We start from the raw sequence: 25,055 nt of genomic DNA on the forward strand, positions 1-25,055 counted from the left end.
CAGTCACAACAAACTGGCCTCTCATTGGCTGAGGACGACGCGGGCTCCTAAACGTCAACTAAAGCTCAAAGGCATGCTCGCTGACCTACCCGCTGTGTTTACCATGTCCTGACTAACGTTAAACCACACAACGGCTCTTTTTACCGTCAGTATGTGCACGACTGATTTGTCCCACACGCTCGACATCCTCCGGTCTCTGTATCAGCACACACAGACGCTGGAGCAGTTCGCGGACCGCATCGTGTTCAGAGAAGGACGGAGCGCGGTGCTCGTTGAACAGTCCGACACGAGCCGCTTCAGGTCCTTCGTCGGAGGTGTTTATGTGTGCTTTGACAAGGAACTGCAACAGGTGCCAAGCTGCAACCAGGTAACTGTCACCTGAGTGTAATATGTTAAAGGTATATAAATTATACCTCGCGATAGCGAGCATGACGTAACGTCTGACCGCAGCGGTTAATAACAATAATAATAATAATAACTTTATCTATATAGCACCTTTAAAAACAGAGTTTACAAAGTGCTTTGACAGACAAAGCAGCAAAAGCAAGACAATAATAACAGAAAGCTCAGTGAGACAGTTGATACGATAAAAATAAGATTAAAAAAAGTCAAATTAAAATATATAAATATATATTTATATATATATCAATATAAAATGTAATTATTTGTAAATAAATGAATAAATATAATATATATATATATATATATATATATATATATATATATATATATGAATGCACAAACCACGAAGCTGTCAAGTTTATAAGTGACTGAAATTATGCAAAAAGGAAAGCAACACATCAGGATTTAATTATATAAAGAGAGACACTTCTTATGTTGGTTTGTTTTGATTCTGATGTTGTGTATTTTATGCTATCCACAGATCTGCACTCTCCCTGAACTGCTGGCCTTTGTTCTTAACAGTCTGAAAAGGAAAAGGAAAAGAAACATCTTGGCACACGGCTACAGCTTTCTGTCCGTGGCTCAGGAGGAGCGGGACGCCGACCCCTTTAAATTCCAAGGAGATGTAACTCAAAGTGCTGCCTACATCCACGGCAGCGACATGTGGAAGAAAGTCACGATGCGCCTCGGCACGGACCTCGCGCGGTACCTGCTGGAGAGCTGCTCCGTGTTTGTGGCAGTTCCTCCTTCATGCTTTTTCCAGCTGTGCGGCGCTCCCGTCTATGACAAGGTGTCCATGTCTACTGCCTCCACTGGGTTTTATCTCCAGCCTCGGTCCAGGACACAGAAAGGTGCTCGGTGTGGAAGGAATCGCGGTGCAGCAAGCTTGAAAAGGAGACAGGAAGTTGGGAATCCTGCTATCAGCAAGACAAAAAACAGAAGGGATGTAAGGGGAAAGACGGGGAAAAGAAAGAGAGATCCTGACCGGAAGGATGAGGAGGAGATTATGACTTGTTCGGGAAAGAGGAGACGGGTAGGACAGCAAGAGCCCACACAGGAAAAGCAACAGGTTTGCAGTGACACAGTGGAGGAAGGACAGCCCATGTCTGTGGAACCACCACTGCCCTTGGAACATGGCCCCACGGCCTCCAAACAGCCTGTTGAAATGCAAACAACTGTGATTCCCGTGGAGGGAGGACCCAGTTGGAGGTCGGGGATTTTCTCCCCTTTGCCTCCCTCGCAGCGTTTCATCCGCACACTGGGATTCCTGTACGGGGGAAGAGGCATGCGTGGCTTCCTCCTCAACAGGAAGAAGACGAGCGCCGGTGGATGCCGGAGGCTACAAGGGCCAGATTTGGTGCGAACAGTCTTCTTTGAGGGGCTGGCGTATCTGAACGATCTGGAGAGGAAGCCAAAGAAACTCCCTCTGCGCTTTTTCAACATGGTCCCCGTGTTCAGTCAGCTGCTGCGTCTGCACAGGAGATGTCCCTACAGCAGAATACTGCAGAGGATGTGCCCAGCGGTGGAGGGGAGTGATGCCGAACCCGGGGTATTAAGCTCCCTCTTGCCTCAACACTGTGCACCTCACCGGGTCTACCTGTTCGTCAGGGAATGCCTCTCGGCTGTGATCCCTCGGGAGCTGTGGGGCTCCGACCACAACAGACTTCAGTTCTTCTTCCGGGTCAGGAGCTTCCTGTCCAGTGGCAAGTTTGAGCGTCTCTCACTGGCTGAACTGATGTGGAAGATGAAGGTGAACGACTGCGATTGGCTGCAGATCAGTAAAACGGGTAAGATTGTTGTCGTAGGTGAACCTCTTTCACCTGCCACCTGTATTCTGACTGACTCAACCGCTCTCATCTGTAGGCAGGGTCCCGCCCAGTGAGCTCTCATACCGGACACAGACCCTGGGTCAGTTCCTGGCTTGGCTTCTGGACGGGTACGTCGTAGGTCTGGTTCGAGCCTGCTTCTACGTCACCGAGAGCGTGGGCCAGAAGAACGCCATCAGGTTCTACAGACAGGAAGTCTGGGCTAAACTGCAGGACTTAGCCTTCAGGTACACACACACGGTTGTACTCGTGCAGTGATGGGACACACGAGCTCACAAATTATTTTTTTTTCAGAGTTCACCTCTCCAAGGGTCAGATGGAGGAGTTGACTCCGACTCAGGTGGCAGCTCTCCCCAAAGCCACCGTCATCTCCCGCCTTCGCTTCATTCCCAAGACTGACAGCCTGAGGCCCATAACACGAGTCGTAGGAGCAGATGCCAAAACAAGGGTACGTGTTCATAATGACACTTTATTTTTACCGTACAAATCCGTAAGTCGCATGTGCGTACGTACGAGAATGATCCCAGTCACTTCCACACAGGGAGGTATGCAGCTGATTAATGAAACACTGGTATTCGATTCGACTGGAGCTCCTTATCGGCCGATACCCAAAGCCCGGGTATCTGTATTGGGACTAAAATAAAGTCCCACCGGTGCATCTTTATGCATTGGGGACTATCTCCTCCCCTGCAGCTCTACCGAGGCCGTGTCCGGGACCTGCTGGACGTGCTGCGGGCCTGCGTGCGCTCCACTCCTTCCCTCCTGGGCTCCACCGTGTGGGGGATGACGGATATCCACAAGGTGGTGCGCTCTCTAGCTCCGGCCCAGAAGGCTGAACCACAACCCCTCTACTTTGTTAAGGTTGGCTCTTGTCTGCTAGTTTGGTAATTGCACTGGCAGAGACTGACTAAATGTTATAATACACGTATGTGATGATACGGTTACAATAAGCAGCATACTGTAGTGTTAGCACCGTTTAAACTGTAAAAAAAGATTTAAGTCTTATGTTAAATGCTGTTTCCTCCTTCTTTCTTTCTTTCTTTTCCGTGTGTTGAAGGTGGATGTGAGTGGAGCCTATGAAAGTCTGCCTCATGACAAACTCATTGAGGTGATTGGCCAGGCTCTGACACCTGTCCAGAAAGAATTCTTTACCAGCCGTCGCTATGCCAAGATCTGGGCTGATTCCCACGAGGGCCTGAAGAAGTCCTTTGTTCGACAGGTCCGTCACACACACACACACACACACACACACACACACTTACTCTACACACAGGGGGAAACCTCCGGTTCTGAAGAGTGAAGCCAATGCTTAAGTTGCCTTAGACCTGCATTCTGTGTACACACACACACACACACACAATGTCGGCTCCGATTGGACAGTGTATCATGTTTGTTGATGCAGGCAGATTTCCTGGAGGGATGCACCAACATGAAGGGCTTTGTCATGTCACTGCAGAGAAGAGGAAAGCTCCATCATGCCATACTGGCAGAGCAGGTGAGAGTGACATCCTCAGATAAGACTAAAGATTTCGATCAGGAAGTTTGGTGACTCTTTTAACCTGAGCATTTCATTTCTCTCTCAGCATTTCTGCGCAGATCTTCATGGCAGAGACGCGCTGCAGTTCTTAACCCAAATGCTAAATGGCAGCGTTGTTCAGTTTGGCAAGAAGTAAGCACGACCAACATCAAACAGACCAATATGTGAGCAGCATGTCTTCGCTCATTTGTAAATATGATCGCATGCAAAAAACATGACATATTCACGCTTATTTTACCCCGTTTCACTTCCAACCTGATTTTGTATCTCTGTGTTTCAGAACATACCGTCAGTGCCGAGGGATCCCTCAGGGATCGGCTGTGTCCAGTCTGCTCTGCTGTCTCTGCTACGGTCACATGGAGAATGTCCTGTTCAAAGACATGACTCAAAAGAAAGGGTACAGCAGCCGGCTATGTATTTCAGCCGACGTCGACGTCTGCAGATGTAGTGACACATCTGCAGCAGCAGAGGGCAGTCTTATTGGTTGTGTAGCTCTTTGTTATTCACTGTCTGTGTTATTTTTCCACTCTGTGTGTCCTGTAGATGTTTGATGAGACTGGTGGACGACTTCCTCCTGATCACGCCCGACTTACACAACGCACAAACCTTCCTCGAGTATGACACAAGTTTTCCACACGTCTTACTGTTCACAAGGGCTCTCAGGCAACATTCATCTGTTCTCTCAGCCGCCTTCTGTTTCTCTTCTGCTCTCTGTAGACACGTGAGATGAACACTGATCACAGGGATTCATAGGGATTTGGCGGGTTGTTTAACTGCTAATTCGGATCAACTGGCAGATGGCAGAATTAGTTTATTTGGTGCTGGGACTTATTATCAAGCATGTCTTTTCCGAAATGACCGTCCCACATCCGATCTGTAAACGCAGCATCACTGTCACTGCTTCTCTGACGCAGCCGTCAAACTGAGGGAATGGGAAATACATCTGAGAAAGCTAGACATGGAGCACAGCATGTTTAGTTCCCAGCACCCCGTACTTCAAAACAACCCAACCCTCCCTTTAACGGAAGTAATATAGCAGTTCTTAACGGCACTTTCCCGGCGTGCGTAGGACCTTGCTGGCCGGGGTGCCGCAGTACGGTCTGGTGGTCAACCCGCAGAAGGTGGCGGTGAACTTTCAGGTGACGGGAAGCGCGGGCGCATTTCCCAGCATCCGTGTGCTGCCCCCCCACTGCCTCTTCCCCTGGTGTGGGCTGCTGCTGGACACGCGGTGTCTGGACATCTCCAAAGACTATTCCAGGTGAAGCCTCTCGAAAGTTTTACTGCAGAATTATTGCCTCAAGTGTGCTTCTTGCGTAAGTTATCGGCTCCCGGTCTTTCAGGGATGATTAATATTCCTGCATAGAACACTGAGTACAGCCACATATCCATTTGCAATATTTTTTTAATGGCAAGTTCCGTTTTCTGCAGTTAATCTTTGTTTTTTTTACGAGTTTCTTTCCGTCTCTCACAGCTACGCTGGCCTGTCTTTGCGCTACAGCCTTACTTTGGGCTCGTTCCACTCAGCCGGACAGCAGATGAGGAGGAAGCTGATGGCCATCCTCAGACTCAAGTGCCATGCCTTGTTCTTGGACCTGAAGGTCTGGGAATTAGCGACGCCTTTATTTAAAAACAGCCTTTTAATTGAAGAGCTTGTAAAGTGACAGGACCTCTACAACGGCTTAGGTCTTCCACTTCCTCTGTTCAAAACGGCTCACGGCCCAAATACATGTTCATCAGCAGCAACACAAACACGCATCAGCTGAAGGGATTTTATCAACATGTAGAGTCAACAATATCCAAGATGAGCAGCTGAAAGTTACTCTGAAACAGCAACAAAGTTTAAATAACAGCTGTACACTTGTCAACTTTAACGACAGCCAAGTTTATGACTTGCATGAAATCGAGCAAATTGATCGTAAATATCAGTGAATACATTCAAGACCAGCAGTCAAACCGATCAGGGAACAGAAAATATAACTAATAATGTTATGTATCGCGTACAAATGTTAAAGACAGTTTACCTTTCATCCTCCTTTCTTCTTTTTCAGACCAATTCTTTTGAGGCGGTTTACCAGAACATCTACAAGCTGGTGCTGCTTCATGCATGCAGGTAAAGAACCTGACTTTGCAATCTAAATGTTGTACTGTACAACTGATACAACTGTCTAATATTCTGATTAAAGAAGGTAAATGGACAATTCAATGCAAATTATTTGTTTCTATTGCCCACGTAGTATTGAAATACAGTTACGATAAACACAAATCTTCACTCACTTTTCGCTTCCCTTCTCAATGCGCTCATTTTAATCTGCGATTAAAAGTGAGCGGAGGACTGAGTGTACCTTCTCTTATCTCAGGATGTGATCATCTGAATGGGTCCCTACCCATTCAGATGACCGGTCTTTGTGTTCTCTTCTCACTTTAGGTTCCATGTGTGTGCCCAGAGTTTGCCCTTCGGTCAGACGGTTGCTAAGAACCCCGTCTACTTCCTGCAGATGATATTGGATATGGCCAAATATGCCAATCATCTCATCAGGCTCAGCAACAAAGGCAACATTTCCCCTTTTTATACATCTGGAAAAAACTGATATTTAAGCAATATGAAGTTCTAAAATGATTTTCATAATTCTCTCTTCAGGTCTGATTCTCGGCAGTAGGGCTCAGACTGGCGTTGTGCAGTACGAAGCAGTGGAGCTGCTTTTCTGTCTTTCCTTCTTGCTCGTGCTGTCACAACACCGTCCTCTGTACACGGGGCTCCTCCCACACCTGCACAAGCGTACGTCCCCTCACACAACAGCACCGCCTGTCCTGTGGCAGCACGAGAGGACAAGCACTGTTATCCCAACATATTCTTTAACTTATGAGAATGATTCAGTTTATAAAGCATATTTCATACAAACGGATTAAATACAATGTTCTGCACAACACACAACAGTAAATCACGACTCCAACGAACAATTATTTAGGTTATCGATTCATCTGTTATCATTTTGTTGATTATAGTTCTTTAAAATGACTTTAAAACGAAAATACAAATCATAAGTTCCCAAAGACCAGAACCCGAAGAAGGCACATTTTTATTTGTACAAAAGCCATTTTCATGAGAAGAGGCCAAAGGTTGAGATTTATTTTAGTTAAAATATGAACATGACGCACTCTGCAGCATCAGATTTGCTTCCAGTGACTATTTCTTCTGCCCGTTACAGACTCTTGCCATAATCGCAATTTAAGTTTTATTTCAATGCAAATATCAATCTGCACTAAATGTAAAAGTGGGTAGTAAACTGAAACGTATACAGGCATACACTAGAGGTGTTTGTGATTGTCTCTGCTCACTCAAACCGTCATCATTGCCTTGCTGTTGCAATACGAGGGCCAAGATGAGCACCGCAATCGCACTTTGCCGCCAAATCATAAACACAGCCACACTAAACGTGCTCGTTTAGAGCCTGGAAAAAACTGCAGGAAAGTAGAGCCATGGGTCACATTGAGAAAACATTCCATCAATGAACAATATGAAAACGTCATGACAACTTGTCTGCAGGTCAATCCCTTTGAATGTGCTGGAAATAGTTCAGGGGGATGAATTTTACAGTTCACCATCAAAGTTTCTGCTGTCATCCTCTTGACAGAGAAGCGCAGTCTAGAGCGACGTCTGGGGGATATGAGGCTGGCCAGGGTCCGACAGGCCACTAACCCCAGGACCCCAGTCGACTTCTTGGCCATCCAGATGTAGACTACCAGCTAGCCCCAATTACAGCTCCACCAACCCTCAGCAGCTCAAAGGTATGGATAAGTATTCAGTCCAGCTTGGACTAAACTATTGTCATTGTGTTGTGAGTTTTGTCTGTTTCTTTGGGCACTGAATGTTATCAAAATTAAGAACACTATTTCTCATCCTCAGGTTTGAAATCCGTGATTTGGAGTGATCTGATCTTCAGTGTCGAGGAAGGTTTTAGAGACAGAAAAACAGTCTTTAGTCATAAAACACTAACGTTTTAAACCCTCAGTCATAAACACAATAAATAGGTAATAATTGAAAATCATTCAGCCACTGTTCTGGACCTTGCCTCATCCCATTGCTGTTTGTGTCTCTGGACTTTGATTTACACTTTGTGGTAGTTTTCCACAAAGAAGTAATGACGTCACTTGGAAGATAATTTGAATGTAAATAAGTTCACAGAAGTGCTGTCAGCTGTGACGGCAGGAAGCTTTAGATCTCGTTTAATGATGTTTTGTGACATCGAGTTGAAACACACAGGCGTGATTTACATTATGCACAACAATGTACAAAGGAAAGACTTTCACTGATAAATAAATCCTCTTTTGTTATTAAGGATCACAGTTGTGAGTTTCTGATGAATCCTGATAAATGTAAACATGACTGATTATATGTCCGCTGAACCGAAGCAGTGACAACCATTAGGATGATGTCCTATTTGTTCAGGAACGTGATTTCTTAAGCTCTCTGATTCGTCTGTTGCTGTGTTTCAACCTCAAAGCCGTCATTGCAGGAGGGACTTAGGTCGGTGTGAGCAGAGGACTTCTTCATTCTGCAGCAGATCAGTTGGTAGAGAGCCACCAGAGGGATGGGAAGCACAGGTAACACAGAGAGCAGGATGATTATTGCAAACACCCAGTCCGGATAGGGCTTCACCTCCGTTTTGGGGAATAGTTCCTGAAGGAAAAGACAACAAAGTATAAATAAAGAATGTTGTACGTTCAACAATAGTTTGCTGATTCTCTTCATTCTCCCTCTTTATAATCAATACCACTCTCCTATCTGTGTGCTAAATATGAAGCTACAGCAGGTTAGCAATTTGGTTAGCTTAGCATAACTTAAAGTCCCTCTGCTCAACTAAGAAAGAAGCTTTTGGGTGCTTGGGTGCCGCCCAAAGACACCCGGCAAGAACAAGTACAATATTCTCTTTCAGCTCTGTTTTTGGTCTCCTCCAACCACTTTGTAAATATCTGGCGTTCTATTGGCTATGGTCACCAGTTGTGTCAACAATGCCTTTTTCAATTGTTACCAGTGAGGGGAAAGCGTATACGGACGCATGCGTCCTTCTAGAAAATAAGCGCTGCAGCCAGAATCTCTTTTCTGAGCAGGTCGGCACCCTCGCCGTGCTTACATAGGCTGGGTTCCATGTGGGATAAGTTGGGTGTTTTTGTGCCTGGACGACAACGTAGGTAATCAACACCACCAGGAGCATGAGAGGACTGATCACCATCCAGCATGCCTTCCAGAAAATGTTGGGCTTCTTCCCAGTCATGAAGTAGATGTCTTCACTGAAACTGCCAGGGGACATGGGGACCAGAGCAAATGTTTAGCACACCGAGATCTCAAGTGCGTAGGAATCTCATAAGAGTACCGAAGAGGAGGAGAAAAAGTTACTTTTTCATTCCGTAGACATAAATGACTGCAATAATCTCAAAGAATGCAACGATGAGCAGAGGTACAGAGCCCACGTAGCTGTTAAAGATCTCCACCCAGTAGTTGCCCGAACCCATGGTGAAGATGAGAGCCATCAAGAAGGCTATCAAGCAGATGACCGCTAAGGAAGTGAGGGGAAAAAAGTTTTTTCACAGAGGAGGCAGCAGGAAAATGGATCGCAGCTTACCGCTTCAAAACCCCCGAACTATCCCTTTAAGTCTAAGCTTACCTGCTACGAGTCCATCAGGGATCCACGTGGGCACTAGCTTCAGGTCTTTGATGGGCGCGAGGACACCCTCTAAGTTGCCAAACATGGAGGAGAGACCCAGGCTGAAGAGCATGGTGAAGAACAGTATGGCCCATATCTGCGCGCCCGGCATCGATACCACCGCTTCGCTGAACACAATAAAAGCCAGGCCGGTACCTGATGCGCTCTGGGAGAGGAAGAGGAAAGAGAGGCACGAACGTAATGAGGAAGCATGAACTGACTCACTGCAGAAAACAAACGCGTGCTCGTTATTAGAGAGTTTCACCCATAGAGTCCAGTCGAGGCAGGAGCCTGTGCTTATAGAACTAGGGTTACAATAACGTAACCTTCGCTGCAATACCTGGTCAAGGAATGTTTGCAGGTCACAGAGCCTCAGGTCCACACCGGCCACCTCACCTGGAGATGTACGATTTAGATACTCCAACCAGTGATCATAGTTCTCCGCTGTTATGTTCTGGTCTGAAAACTCAAAGTGGTTGGTCAGAGCCAAGATGTTTCTGCAGATCAGATACCAAAAAAGAAATCTCCCTCATTAGTATCGGCTAGAAAAACAAAAGATGTTTGAATAGCATAGACTGTGTGAATACGCACTCCTTCACGCAGGAGTTGTAGGCGGTGTTGGCTTTAAATCCCAGGATGGAGAAGATGGGAATGGCGCCGTAGAGAGATGTGGCGCTATTTATCACCCCCACTAGAACAGCATCCATCTCACAGTTGTTTCTAATGGACACGGAACAGAAAATAAAAGTCACACACGAATCATCAAAATGATACTGTGGGAGGATAGTTTTACTCATTACCTCTCTGGATTATAGCTCGAGAAAGCTATCAGACCTCCAAAGGCCACCGAGAGCGAGAAGAAGATCTGGGTGGCAGCGTCCAGCCACACCTGAGGGTTCTTCAGTATCTCCCACTGCAGCGTGGGCAAACACAGCACGTCAGGTCATCGCGCCCTGCATGCAATCTTACATCACCTGTAGTACCAAGTGGACAAGCTCACATCAGGAGTGAAGAGGTACACCAGTCCAACAGTAGCTCCAGGCAGAGTGAGAGCACGGATCAGGAAAATAGTCAGCACCAGGTAAGGGAAAATGGCTGTCACGTACACAACCTGAAACAGGCAAAGAACCGGCACAGCCGTCATCAACTCTGTTCTCTCTACATGTCGCTGTGGTTGTCAGCAGTGATGTCGGGTATGTATGGTACAGTGGTTGATGTTGAAATAGGACTTGTGTTCTTCGCCGCATAAGCAGACCTTTCCCATGGACTCGATGCCTTTGATGAAGCAGATGTAGACCACGCACCAGGCGCTGGCCAGACAGATCACCAACCACCAATGCACAGAGCCGCTGGTCTCGATGTCGGGTGTGATGTTCAGGGTCTCGCGGTACCAGAAGTAGTTTGCCGGAGTGCTCTTCACACACTCCGTATTATAACCTATATGGATGCACACACAAGTGAAAAGACCATGACAACATCTATGAAACTCTGTCAGGGCTTAATCTTTAAGGTGCTACATTTGGAGCATTAATATAGCAGTAAGCATCTGTTTGCAATGTAAAAATAATGTGGAGTAATGGCGTCCTGAGCAGACAATATATATTCATTCTCCAATCATAGACATGCCCTTGTTTTGTTTGAACATGCATTAACTCTTGTAAGTGAGTTCAGTATTAAAATGTAGATGTGTTTCTGCATAGTTTAATTAAAAATATCAGAAACATGTAGTGTTTAAATAAACATTTTAATATCTTGGTAAGATTACTGATAACGAATGAGACCATGATTTGTGCTCGTAACCTGTCCCACATTTCACTATCTGCCACTGAGCAAAAGCGAGTTCTTTTTATTTGATGTTGTGTTGGACGATTCCTTTGTGCCATAAAATAATAAAAATCCAGTAGTTTTCCTATGAAATGTGACGTAGAGGCTGATCGTTAAGAGCCCTCTTGCAACTTGTAACTCATTATAAATATAAGTCACTCGAACAGTTTTGTTTTTAACATTAACTGATGCATATAGGGTTATTGGCAATTCTTCTGCCACTGTGATAGGAAGCATTGCAGACAAACGTGTTAAGAATAGCTAACTGGTGGCGTTTCTTGTTACCTGTGAGGTTGTCGTTGAGTGGACACTGGCTCCACGGCAGGGGGTTTTGGAAAGAATGAAAGAGGTACCAGAGCACCCAGGCAAGAAGAGTATTGTAGAACATGCACACCAGTAATGACACCAACATGGAGGCAATTCCTACACATAGGAAATATATGATGAGCAACATTTCCAATACCACGAAGACGTTTCCAGCTCGTTAAAGAATGGAGAAAATGACAAATAAAGAATCCTATTCAATGTCACAAATGATTCCACCCACCGACTCCTCCCAGGAGTGGTGAGATGGAGTTCCAGACACCGATGCTGCCCATGCGGAACCTCTGTCCTATAGCCAGCTCCAGGTAGAGCAGAGGGAGGCCCTCAAACACCAGCGCTATCAGGTAGGGGATGAGGAATGCACCTGAAGGCATGAAGCAAACGTTGGCCTCACAGTTAGTCAACCCCTCAGAGTCTTGGTCTTGTCTCGCTGCACTCTGGTCTTGCTCATGATTTGGTCTCGGTTGTCTTGACTACAACACTTGTTTGAACCATGTTAAACAAATGCATTATTATCACCTTAATCAAGCCATATAAGGGAGGTTTCAGGTTATGCTATGCACTGCAATACTAAAAGATCTCCAGTAATATACATACATTTAGACACGAAGTGATCACTGTATTCTTTGGGCAGTTTTAATCAGTTACGCCTGACTCAGGTCATTTAGGATTTTGTCTGGAACTATGAGGAAGTAAACACAGGAAACACTCCCTAATGTTCACCGCGATCAATCAAACACAGACACAGTTAATACTTGTGTTATTGACTGGCCTAGTCCATTTGTTAATGACGAACTGAGGCAGAAAGAATCCAGTGTTTGCATTTCAATGCAGTATCTCATAATCCCAAAAATAGTCAGAAAAATGGTAGAAATAAAGTGAAAAAATAACACGTGTGATAAACCTTAACCAGCAAAGTTATTTAATCTGGTGCATCATATTACAGCATCTCACCTCCTCCATAGATTTGGCACAGGTAAGGAAAACGCCAGACGTTTCCAATTCCCACTGCAAAGCCAATACATGTCAGCAGGTACTGAACCTTGTTGTCCCATTTGGGTCTCTCCTCCACCCCAGAGTCTTCTGCTTTGCCCATCCTCAGCCGGCAAAAAGCACAATCCCAGCTCGTCTCTGTCTTCCTCCCTTCAGTGGGCTGTCTTTACTGTTCAATTCAATTCATTTTGTATCGCCTAAAATCCCAAATTGACCTCAGAGGGCTTTACAATCTGTACACACACGACATCCTCTGTCCCAGGACCCTCACACCGGTACAGGAAGAACTCCAAACAAAACCTTTAACGGCGAGAAAAAGGTAAGAAACCTCAGGGAGAGCAACAGAGGAGGGAAGTGTACAGAACAAACGACATAATAGAGTTACAACACATTCAATGCATATGACATGAATGATTCATGGACTGTTGGTTAATCAGTAGCAGCGTTGAGTCACGGTTACAGAATTTATTGTTTTTTAAGAGGAAATCAGGCCACCGGGATTTCCTGTCAGAACACCTGGCATGATGATTTAATGGTTAAACTTGCCACGTCTGTTGAAAATGTGAGCGTGCAAAGACTCAGATTAATGGATAACCTGCTGATGCTGTTTTAAATGTAGCACTGATCTAAAGCGCACCTTTTGGATGCAGTCAATAGAAAAGACACCAACATAACAGTTGTACCGTAACAGAGATGTCTTTATTTGTGTTGATACAACTAGAAAGGTGCACTCAGTGATTGAATTGATATAACCCACAATTTACAAATCCCACTTGAACATGCAGCCATAACTGGCCACCCAAAATATAATGCAGTTTGCATTACACATCCATGAAACATGTAGAAAAGGTTATGAAAACAGCAACAAATGTAAACGGTGTTCTTGCAAAACTGTTAAAGACAAAGAAAAAGACAAAGTATGTCTTCAAATATCCCCAAACTCTCCAAAATACTGTCTGCGTGTCGACATCAAGGACCATCGACAGAAGAGGACCATCCATCATCCGGTCTGTCACAGGTCAGAAGAGATAAAAGGTGAGCCAACCATTGGTTCATCAGTGTGACTGAAGACCTGTTTGATGCTGCAGACTTTGCCACGACAACTCTGGACATTTCACTCTGTGTTTGCAGCAATGAATCCTGAAATAAAGAGACGTCACAATATTAAAGGTTAAATAAAATACAGAGTTTATGAAAAGAAACCAACAAAACACTTTTGCATGTTCAGCATGAACTTCACTGACTTCTGCTTTGACTGTAAATGTGGGAGAGCTCATACAGTATACGCAGTACGTCTTCTACTGTGTTGAATCCAACAGTGGAGTAAAAATGGCTTCACTCACCATTATTGTTCCTCCTCCAGATGAAGAGTCCAGCGATGCAGAGTGCCAGAAGCAGCAGCAGTCCTACAACAACTCCAGTAACAACACCAGCAGGAAACTCTGACGGAGAAACTGGAACACAAAACATTCACATGTTGTCTCTACCACAGATGATGAGAACAATGTCATCAGAGAAATAACTGCCCAAACTATAAGAAGAAGAAGAAGAAGAAGAAGAAGAAGAAGAAGAAGAAGAAGAAGAAGAAGAAGAAGAAGAATAGAGGTTGCAAACCTGATTCTTCTATCAGGATGAAGAGGAGGGTTAAAGATTTAAAAGTCACAACAACTCGTCTATTGAATTGACAACAAAATGCTTTTGGGCATAACCTCTGAAGTTATGATCCAGGTCTAGCGTTAGTTTTTAAACCTCCATCACCTCTGATCTCAGTCTTACCCCAGTTGGTCCTGATCTGTGCTTTGTCCAGTTTGGTGACGATGTCGTCCTCCACACCAGAGAGATGGAACACACAGTCGTACCTCCTCCAGTCTTCAGGTGCGACTGATGAAAGGATCAGGTCCACACTGATCTGGAAGGATCCATCGTGGTTGGGGAGGATCTCTCCGTGGTCCACGTCCTCGTGATGCTCCTCTCCATCTTTCCTCCAGTACATCATGGCTCTGTCAGGGTAGAAACCTGTAGCGTGGCAGGTGACTGGGGAGGAGGGAGTCTTCTGGAGGAGAGACACTGAGGGAAGGTCTAGGGATTTAAAAACAAACAAGAAAACTGTGTATAGGACTTAGGCTGGCACGTTATGCATCAATAGAAATAAATCAGTTTAAAAGCATCAGTAAATATTGATGCACATTACTTTCTTACCCTGGACAGTACACATGTCATGTGATTTAATTCAGATGCACATCATGCAGTCTACTTACACCACCAGGGGAGCCTTATTCATCATAATACTACACTTACTGAATTAGTTTTTAGTAATTGGTTTATATTTAAATTACGTTATTTGAGGTTTAGACAGGAAGTGTCTCTTTGTGTTTGTCTCTCTCACCTAGACACAACTGTTTGTAATGAATCTAAACCAAAGCCTTTAATCCTTACAATGCATTGTATTTTATACTCTGTTCATTGTTGAAGCTCATTATCTTTTAAGAAGACAGGTACTCTCTTCAAACAGGATGCGACTTCATCTGTGCAAATATAGATCTTAACATAAATATTGCTGTGTATAGAACTCTTGCAATACATCATTTTGATATCTGATCCTGAAGTTGTGGTTGACACGAGTGACGGACAATGTTGTTGGCATGCTGCATGGTTGTTTTGATGTATTTTGTTTTTGTTTGTTTAACTATTTGTTTAAATGTATTTCCTCCTGGCCTTTTTGCCAGGTGCATGAATTGCTAGTATTATTTCTTACTTGTTTGGGATTTGTTTTTCTTTGCAAAAAAAAACAAACCGTAATTAAATATTTAAGTAAAAAAAAAAAGCAGAAAATCTACATGTTTGAGATCTGGAATCAATCAAAGAATGTTTTCCATTTTGTATTGACAAAAATATGAATTGTTTGGGGAATAACTTGTAGAATAAAAAAACAAAAAAGAATCTAAACCAAAACCTTTAATCCTTACAATGCATTGTATTTTATAAGCTTAACATGTGTTTTTTATTAAATATAAAGACATGTAAATCAGTGAAAATACTACTGTTCAAGAACCATGTTTTTCATGTCCTGAATTTAGATTTAAGGACCATTCATCATTAAATCAACAATCTATTCATTGATATTCCTGAGTATCAGTAATCATCAATAAATATTGGTCCCAGCCCGAATTATTATTGATCTTAATATTAACATCCCAACATGAAGTACTCGAATAAAAGAGATGAAGTGAGGTGAGAGAAACTATGTCCATATTTACTGTACATTAAAAACAGAAGAGGCATGTGAACACTTTAGTGTCATTTAAAATGCATCAGGTCACGTGAATCTACCTGTTCTCTGCAGAGAGCTCCTCCCATAGTCCACATACGTCTTCAGCCAGTGAGGACATATGTGGTTGAAGTAATATTTCTCGTATTCTAATCTGGCTTTGTCAGCATCCCATCTACGTTTGGTGCTGAACGCCTGCTGTCTTGGTGCAGTCCACGTCAGCGTCTGCAGGTCCAACACAATGAAGTCTTCTCCATCATAACCATACTGACTAAAACCAGTAACCTCTCCAGTCTCATCATCCCAATCACAGCCCTCCATCCTCTGTAAAATGTGGGCACCTGAGAGAGGTAGAGAGGGAGAAAGTGACATCGCAGCACAGACGATTATGAACACATAACATCACATCTTCACCACAGAGACACGCTGATCCACCAACTACTGGCTCTGTGGAAGCCACTCAACATCTGCTGGAAAACAGAGTGAAAGTCCATATTCTCTTCATCAAACAGCACTGGCATGTGTTCATACAGGAAGCTACATCTCACCAGCCAAACGTTAAACATGGACATAAACAGGCCTACATGGACATGAACAGGCCTACCTCCAGTTTGGTTTAAGCACTGCTTGAAGTCGTCAAGGTTGGCTCTGAAGGACTGCTGATAGCCGGCACACTTGTGAATATACCACTCCATGTGTTGTGGGTTATCCTTCATAAAATCTCTCACCCAGTCCTGTTTGGGCTCCACGATCTTGCTGTTGCTGTCATAGTAACCCACCTGGACTTCATCAACCATCGCAAAACCCACAAACTCTGGAATGTTTGTGACTCCAGAAGTTGCAGTCAGGACATATTTCAGGGAATGTTTCACTGTCGAACAAAGAAGGTTCATTGGAACTTAATTTGTATACAGATTATGGATATTAATGGTCGTCAATTACAAAAAAAGGAGAATTTTAAAACATATTAAATCACAATGAGCTACCTAAATAATATGTTACAGACCCACTGACGTTATTAATTTCATGTTGTGACTTTGTGCATTGAGCAACGAGTCATGTAGATGGCCCGTGTACAATAATAATATATTGTTTTATTGGAGCCTTATTTTAAATCATGTAACTTTGGCCTTCTTACAGCAGATATGTGTTCATTTGCAATTGTGTACTTTAGGGAATTATTATTATTATTAGCTAGTCAATGTCTTGCAATAGTTCTCGTATATAATTTGATTTACAAACAATAATATTTGGGGATAGCCTCTATCCTCCCTAAAGATACGGACATTACTTCACACAGAGGTTATGAACAACTTTTACTTTCCTACACTGAAGCATGAATGCAGCATATGTGTCGTTCTGTAACGCACTGACGAGTAACCTACATGAGAACAATACACAGGCTGATCATGTGAAGTCAGCGTCAAATGGACACGTTTGAATAATGTAATTATTATAAACACAGTGTGACGGAGTGAAAGTGAAACTATGACTCCTGATGTCGCACTTTACAAAGTGACTGCAACGAGTTTTACAGCGACAATAATAACAGGAAACAGCGTAACGGTGAGAGTCACAGTGTGATCTTACCTGTAGATGCAACATGACAGAAGAGCAGCAACATAAATAACGTTTTCATGTTGATATGATAAGTAAACATCAAGCTAAAGAGCGAGTCAGGTGATTGACCTTTCGCCTTTGATACTGCGCATGCGCAGTGTAGGCGTGGCGTTACCTTTGAGTCATAACATCACCACATATGGACATACATTACATGGTTTTCAATGAACAGGAAGTATGAAAAATTGTAATCTGAAAAGTAACTATAGCTGTCAGACAAATAAGAAGTTCGATAATTCCCTCTTAAATTTAGTGGAGTAGAAGTTTATGCAACGTTATACTTCTAAATGGTAATACTCAAGTAGTACAAGTACCTCAGCTTTGTATGTAACGATGTGTTTGAATAATATTGCTTAGTTAGCCTACAGTCCTCCACTGTATAAACAGGTACAAAGGTACAACTAAAATAACTTTACATTCATGATGCAGCTATTGACTAAAACATATGTTTACAAAACTTGTATTCTGATGTTTCTACATATTTCTACAAATATACAGAGATGGAAGAAGTACATATATTGTACTTTAGTGAATGCAGCGATACCACAGTGTGTAAAAAATGATACAAGCAAAAAGTCCTGCATTCTATTTGTTTCTTTAGTAAAAGTGCAAAAGTATTAGCATCACAATATGTAGTATTAAGTACCAAAAGTAAAGGTACTCTATGCAGAATGGTCCATTTTAGAATCATATGTTATATTACTGTATTATAATTATTGATGCATTGATTTATCTCTTAGTAAAGTAGAGTAAAGTAGCATAACATGGAAATACTCAAGTAGGCAACTTCAAATACTACTTATAGGACCTACAGTACTTAAGTATATGTTACTACTACTACTGAGTTACATTCCAGCACTGCAAACATATTCATACAAAATATAAAGTATTGTAATGCTGTTGTTAAAGTCGCAGACAAACGGACCTACATGCTGTTCTCCTGCAGGATGCCGCTGCTGCTGCCTCCAGCAGCCTGAGGTGATTGTGTTGAGTCAAATCTCGCGATATTTCCAGTGAGACCTCTTTTGTCATCACAAAGCCGTTCTGCACCCAGGCAAGAAGAGTATTGTAGAAAATGCACCCCAGTAATGACACCAACATGGAGGCAATTCCTACACATAGGAAGTATATGATAAACAACATTTCCAAAACCACAGAGACGTTTTCAGCTCGTTAAATAATGAAGAAAATGCACCGGGCATGATGATTTAATGGTTAAACTTGCCAAGTCTGTTGAAAATGTGAGCGTGCAAAGACTCAGATTAATGGATAACCTGCTGATGCTGTTTTAAATGTAGCACTGATCTAAAGCGCACCTTTTGGATGCAGTCAATAGAAAAGACACCAACATAACAGTTGTACCGTAACAGAGATGTCTTTATTTGTGTTGATACAACTAGAAAGGTGCACTCTGTGATTGAATTAATATAACCCACAATTTGCTAATCCCATTTGAACATGCAGCCATAACTGGCCACCCAAAATATAATGCAGTTTGCATTACACATCCATGAAACATGTAGAAAAAGTTATGAAAACAGCAACAAATGTAAACGGTGTTCTTGCAAAACTGTTAAAGATATCAAAAAGCTGACTTATGCATTAATAGATTGCTGGACCATCAGGGGTGAGCTGACGACCGTTCATGTAAACATTGTCAGAAAACTGAACCAGAAAAAGGAGAGGACATCTGGAAAGCACCCAACCTCAGAGCCCTTGGAGGACCTCATAGAAGAGTTCCCATTAACTTCATAGGAGTGCACCGACACAGGAAGATCACAAACAAAGAAGGAACATATTGATTCGATCCTCTCTCATGTTGGAAAAGGCAGCTGACAGAGAAAAAGACAAAGTATGTCTTCAAATATCCCCAAACTCTCCAAAATACTGTCTGCGTGTCGACCTCAAGGACCATCGACAGAAGAGGACCATCCATCATCCGGTCTGTCACAGGTCAGAAGAGATAAAAGGTGAGCCAACCATTGGTTCATCAGTGTGACTGAAGACCTGTTTGATGCTGCAGACTTTGCCACGACAACTCTGGACATTTCACTCTGTGTTTGCAGGAATGAATCCTGAAATAAAGAGACGTCACAATCTTAAATGTTAAAGAAAATACAGAGTTTATGAAAAGAAACCAACAAAACACTTTTGCATGTTCAGCATGAATTTCACTGACTTGTGCTTTGACTGTAAATGTGGGAGAGCTCATACAGTATACGCAGTACGTCTTCTACTGTGTTGAATCCAACAGTGGAGTAAAAATGGCTTCACTCACCATTATTGATTCTCCTCCAGATGAAGAGTCCAGCGATGCAGAGTGCCAGAAGCAGCAGCAGTCCTACAACAACTCCAGTAACAACACCAGCAGGAAACTCTGACGGAGAAACTGGAACACAAAACATTCACACGTTGTCTCTACCACAGATGATGAGAACAATGTCATCAGAGAAATAACTGCCCAAACTAGAAGAAGAAGAAGAAGAAGAAGAAGAAGAAGAAGAAGAAGAAGAAGAAGAAGAAGAAGAAGAAGAAGAAGAAGAAGAAGAAGAAGAAGAAGAAGAAGAAGAACCTGATTCTTCTATCAGGATGAAGAGGAGGGTTAAAGATTTAAAAGTCACAACAACTCGTCTATTGAATTGACAACAAAATGCTTTTGGGCATAACCTCTGAAGTTATGATCCAGGTCTAGCGTTCGTTTTTAAACCTCCATCACCTCTGATCTCAGTCTTACCCCAGTTGGTCCTGATCTGTGCTTTGTCCAGTTTGGTGACGATGTCGTCCTCCACACCAGAGAGATGGAACACACAGTCGTACCTCCTCCAGTCTTCAGGTGCGACTGATGAAAGGATCAGGTCCACACTGATCTGGAAGGATCCATCGTGGTTGGGGAGGATCTCTCCGTGGTCCACGTCCTCGTGATGCTTCTCTCCATCTTTCCTCCAGTACATCATGGCTCTGTCAGGGTAGAAACCTGTAGCGTGGCAGGTGACTGGGGAGGAGGGAGTCTTCTGGAGGAGAGACACTGAGGGAAGGTCTAGGGATTTAAAAACAAACAAGAAAACTGTGTATAGGACTTAGGCTGGCACGTTATGCATCACTAGAAATAAATCAGTTTAAAAGCATCAGTAAATATTGATGCACGTTACTTTCTTACCCTGGACAGTACACATGTCATGTGATTTAATTCAGATGCACAGCATGCAGTCTACTTACACCACCAGGGGAGCCTTATTCATCATAATACTACACTTACTGAATTAGTTTTTAGTAATTGGTTTATGTTTAAATTAAGTTATTTGAGAGGTTTAGACAGGAAGTGTCTCTTTGTGTTTGTCTCTCTCACCTAGACACAACTGTTTGTAATGAATCTAAACCAAAGCCTTTAATCCTTACAATGCATTGCATTTTATAAGCTGTTCATTGCTGAAGCTCATTATCTTTTAAGAAGACAGGTACTCTCTTCAAACAGGATGCGACTTCATCTGTGCAAATATAGATCTTAACATAAATATTGCTGTGTATAGAACTCTTGCAATACATCATTTTGATATCTGATCCTGAAGTTATGGTTGACACGAGTGACGGACAATGTTGTTGGCATGCTGCATGGTTGTTTTGATGCATTTTGTTTTTGTTTATTTAACTATTTGTTTAAATGTATTTCCTCCTGGCCTTTTTGCCAGGTGCATGAATTGCTAGTATTATTTCTTACTTGTTTGGGATTTGTTTTTCTTTGCAAAAAAAACAAACCGTAATTAAATATTTAAGTAAAAAAAAAAATCAGCAAATCTACATATTTGAGATCTGGAATCAATCAAAGAATGTTTTCCATTTTGTATTGACAAAAATATGAATTGTTTGGGGAATAACTTGTAGAATAAAAAAACAAAAAAGAATCTAAACCAAAACCTTTAATCGTTACAATGCATTGTATTTTATAAGCTTAACATGTGTTTTTTATTAAATATAAAGACATGTAAATCTGTGAAAATACTAGTGTTCAATAACCATGTTTTTCATGTACTGAATTTAGATTTAAGGACCATTCATCATTAAATCAACAATCTATTCATTGATATTCCTGAGTATCAGTAATCATCAATAAATATTGGTCCCCGCCCGAATTATTATTTATCTGAATATTAACATCCCAACATGAAGTACTCGAATAAAAGAGATGAAGTGAGGTGAGAGAAACTATGTCCATATTTACTGTACATTAAAAACAGAAGAGGCGTGTGAACACTTTAGTGTCCTTTAAAATGCATCAGGTCACGTGAATCTACCTGTTCTCTTCAGAGAGCTCCTCCCATAGTCCAGATACATCTTCAGCCAGTGAGGACATTCGTGGATGCAGAAATATTTATTTAATTCTAATTTGGCTTTCTCAGCATCCCATCTACGTTTGGTGCTGAACGCCTGCTGTCTTGGTGCAGTCCACGTCAGCGTCTGCAGGTCCAACGCAATGAAGTCTTCTCCATCATAACCATACTGACTAAAACCAATCACCTCTCCAGTCTCATCATCCCACTCACAGCCACTCATCCTCTGTAAAATGTGGGCACCTGAGAGAGGTAGAGAGGGAGAAAGTGACATCGCAGCACAGACGATTATGAACACATAACATCACATCTTCACCACAGAGACACGCTGATCCACCAACTACTGGCTCTGTGGAAGCCACTCAACATCTGCTGGAAAACAGAGTGAAAGTCCATATTCTCTTCATCAAACAGCACTGGCATGTGTTCATACAGGAAGCTACATCTCACCAGCCAAACGTTAAACATGGACATGAACAGGCCTACCTCCAGTTTGGTTTAAGCGCTGCTTGAAGTCGTCAAAGTTGGCTCTGAGGAAGTGCTGATAGTTGGTACACCTCTGAATATTCCACTCCTTGTGTTCTGGGTTATCCTTCATAAAATCTCTCATCCAGTCCTGTTTGGGCTCCGCGATCTTGCTGTTGCTGTCATAGTAACCCATCTCGACTTCATCAACCATCGCAAGACCCACAAACTCTGGAAGGCTTGTGACTCCAGAAGTTGCAGTCAGGAAATATTTCAGGGAGTGTTTCACTGTCGAACAAAGAAGGTTTATTGGAACTTAATTAGTATACAGATTATGGATATTAATGGTCATCAATTACAAAAAAATGAGAATTTTAAAATATATTAAATCACAATGAGCTACCTAAATAATATGTTACAGACCCACTAACGTTACTAATTTCATGTTGTGACTTTGTGCATTGAGCAACGAGTCATGTAGATGGCCCGTGTACAATAATAACATATTGTTTTATTGGAGCCTTATTTTAAATCATGTAACTTTGGCCTTCTTACAGCAGATATTTGTTAATTTGCGATTGTGTACTTTAGGGAATTATTATTATTATTAGCTAGTCAATGTCCTGCAATATTTGTCGTATATAATTTGATTCACAAACAATAATATTTGGGGATAGCCTCTATCCTCCCTAAAGATACGGACATTGCTTCACACAGAGGTTATGAACAACTTTTACTTTCCTACACTGAAGCATGAATGCAGCATATGTGTCGTTCTGTAACGCACTGACGAGTAACCTACATGAGAACAATACACAGGCTGATCATGTGAAGTCAGCGTCAAATGGACACGTTTGAATAATGTAATTATTATAAACACAGTGTGACGGAGTGAAAGTGAAACTATGACTCCTGATGTCGCACTTTACAAAGTGACTGCAACGAGTTTTACAGCGACAATAATAACAGGAAACAGCGTAACGGTGAGAGTCACAGTGTGATCTTACCTGTAGATGCAACATGACAGAAGAGCAGCAACATAAATAACGTTTTCATGTTGATATGATAAGTAAACATCAAGCTAAAGAGCAAGTCAGCTGAATGAACGTTCACCTGTGATACTGGGCATGCGCAGTGTAGGCGTCGCGTTACCTTTGAGTCATAATGAAAAAAATAGTCGAAATCAAAATCACCACATTTGGACATACAGTACAGGTAAGGAAAACGCCAGACGTTTCCAATTCCCACTGCAAAGCCAATACATGTCAGCAGGTACTGAACCTTGTTGTCCCATTTGGGTCTCTCCTCCACCCCAGAGTCTTCTGCTTTGCCCATCCTCAGCCGGCAAAAAGCACAATCCCAGCTCGTCTCTGTCTTCCTCCCTTCAGTGGGCTGTCTTTACTGTTCAATTCAATTTATTTTGTATCGCCTAAAATCCCAAATTGACCTCAGAGGGCTTTACAATCTGTACACACACGACATCCTCTGTCCCAGGACCCTCACACCGGTACAGGAAGAACTCCAAACAAAACCTTTAACGGCGAGAAAAAGGTAAGAAACCTCAGGGAGAGCAACAGAGGAGGGAAGTGTACAGAACGAACAACATAATAGAGTTACAACACATTCAATGCATATGACATGAATGATTCATGGACTGTTGGTTAATCAGTAGCAGCGTTGAGTCACGGTTACAGAATTTATTGTTTTTTAAGAGGAAATCAGGCCACCGGGATTTCCTGTCAGAACACCGGGCATGATGATTTAATGGTTAAACTTGCCAAGTCTGTTGAAAATGTGAGCGTGCAAAGACTCAGATTAATGGATAACCTGCTGATGCTGTTTTAAATGTAGCACTGATCTAAAGCGCACCTTTTGGATGCAGTCAATAGAAAAGACACCAACATAACAGTTGTACCGTAACAGAGATGTCTTTATTTGTGTTGATACAACTAGAAAGGTGCACTCGGTGATTGAATTAATATAACCCACAATTTGCAAATCCCATTTGAACATGCAGCCATAACTGGCCACCCAAAATATAATGCAGTTTGCATTACACATCCATGAAACATGTAGAAAAAGTTATGAAAACAGCAACAAATGTAAACGATGTTGTTGCAAAACTGTTAAAGATATCAAAAAGCTGACTTATGCATTAATAGATTGCTGGACCATCAGGGGTGAGCTGACGACCGTTCATGTAAACATTGTCAGAAAACTGAACCAGAAAAAGGAGAGGACATCTGGAAAGCACCCAACCTCAGAGCCCTTGGAGGACCTCATAGAAGAGTTCCCATTAACTTCATAGGAGTGCTCCGACACAGGAAGATCACAAACAAAGAAGGGACATATTGATTCGATCCTCTCTCATGTTGGAAAAGGCAGCTGACAGAGAAAAAGACAAAGTATGTCTTCAAATATCCCCAAACCCTCCAAAATACTGTCTGCGTGTCGACCTCAAGGACCATCGACAGAAGAGGACCATCCATCATCCGGTCTGTCACAGGTCAGAAGAGATAAAAGGTGAGCCAACCATTGGTTCATCAGTGTGACTGAAGACCTGTTTGATGCTGCAGACTTTGCCACGACAACTCTGGACATTTCACTCTGTGTTTGCAGCAATGAATCCTGAAATAAAGAGACGTCACAATATTAAAGGTTAAAGAAAATACAGAGTTTATGAAAAAAAAACAACAAAACACTTTTGCATGTTCAGCATGAACTTCACTGACTTGTGCTTTGACTGTAAATGTGGGAGAGCTCATACAG

General features: G+C 42.5%; 3 protein-coding genes across 3 annotated transcripts; 1 reads left to right on the forward strand and 2 right to left on the reverse strand.

The window, feature by feature from the left end:
• Positions 1–105: 105 nt before the first annotated feature.
• On the forward strand, positions 106–8,180 carry tert (telomerase reverse transcriptase). The gene is made up of 17 exons (XM_079288648.1): positions 106–367; positions 884–2,189; positions 2,266–2,455; positions 2,523–2,676; positions 2,922–3,089; positions 3,286–3,447; positions 3,631–3,723; positions 3,812–3,897; positions 4,046–4,162; positions 4,309–4,380; positions 4,835–5,023; positions 5,237–5,363; positions 5,814–5,875; positions 6,191–6,315; positions 6,404–6,541; positions 7,398–7,551; positions 7,670–8,180. The coding sequence occupies exons 1-16, from the start codon at positions 152–154 to the stop codon at positions 7,499–7,501; spliced, it is 3,309 nt and encodes a 1,102-aa protein (XP_079144774.1). The 5' UTR covers positions 106–151; the 3' UTR covers positions 7,502–7,551; positions 7,670–8,180.
• Positions 8,181–8,189: 9 nt separating this feature from the next.
• Positions 8,190–12,711, reverse strand: LOC306791776 (sodium-dependent neutral amino acid transporter B(0)AT3-like; the record flags this gene model as incomplete). Its single annotated transcript, XM_079288649.1, has 12 exons — positions 8,190–8,443; positions 8,898–9,060; positions 9,161–9,320; positions 9,429–9,633; positions 9,808–9,964; positions 10,059–10,187; positions 10,268–10,380; positions 10,468–10,578; positions 10,723–10,904; positions 11,577–11,714; positions 11,839–11,979; positions 12,570–12,711. 12 exons carry the CDS (start codon positions 12,709–12,711, stop codon positions 8,225–8,227), a joined length of 1,860 nt encoding a protein of 619 aa, XP_079144775.1. The 3' UTR covers positions 8,190–8,224.
• Positions 12,712–13,285: 574 nt separating this feature from the next.
• LOC306791189 (uncharacterized protein) lies at positions 13,286–23,394 on the reverse strand. The gene is made up of 13 exons (XM_079287825.1): positions 23,294–23,394; positions 22,308–22,574; positions 21,786–22,064; positions 20,231–20,533; positions 19,775–19,885; positions 19,550–19,571; positions 18,426–18,469; positions 17,467–17,580; positions 16,481–16,747; positions 15,939–16,217; positions 14,385–14,687; positions 13,952–14,062; positions 13,286–13,748 (listed from the first exon to the last, which is right to left on the reverse strand). Exons 1-13 carry the CDS (start codon positions 23,361–23,363, stop codon positions 13,723–13,725), a joined length of 2,196 nt encoding a protein of 731 aa, XP_079143951.1. The 5' UTR covers positions 23,364–23,394; the 3' UTR covers positions 13,286–13,722.
• Between the last annotated feature and the right edge of the window lie 1,661 nt (positions 23,395–25,055).

This window comes from Melanostigma gelatinosum, assembly GCF_949748355.1.
Source record: "Melanostigma gelatinosum genome assembly, chromosome: 17".
In the NCBI taxonomy this organism is placed as follows: domain Eukaryota; kingdom Metazoa; phylum Chordata; class Actinopteri; order Perciformes; family Zoarcidae; genus Melanostigma; species Melanostigma gelatinosum.

Coding starts and splice junctions, on each gene's coding strand:
- tert (XM_079288648.1), top strand. CDS start 152: ATGTGCACGACTGATTTGTCCCACACGCTCGACATCCTCCGGTCTCTG. Junction 368..883: donor AGGTGCCAAGCTGCAACCAG/GTAACTGTCACC, acceptor TGCTATCCACAG/ATCTGCACTCTCCCTGAACT. Junction 4,381..4,834: donor AACGCACAAACCTTCCTCGA/GTATGACACAAG, acceptor CGGCGTGCGTAG/GACCTTGCTGGCCGGGGTGC.
- LOC306791189 (XM_079287825.1), bottom strand. CDS start 23,363: ATGTTTACTTATCATATCAACATGAAAACGTTATTTATGTTGCTGCTC. Junction 22,065..22,307: donor GCGCTTAAACCAAACTGGAG/GTAGGCCTGTTC, acceptor TACCTCTCTCAG/GTGCCCACATTTTACAGAGG. Junction 19,572..19,774: donor CTGGAGGAGAATCAATAATG/GTGAGTGAAGCC, acceptor TCTTTATTTCAG/GATTCATTCCTGCAAACACA.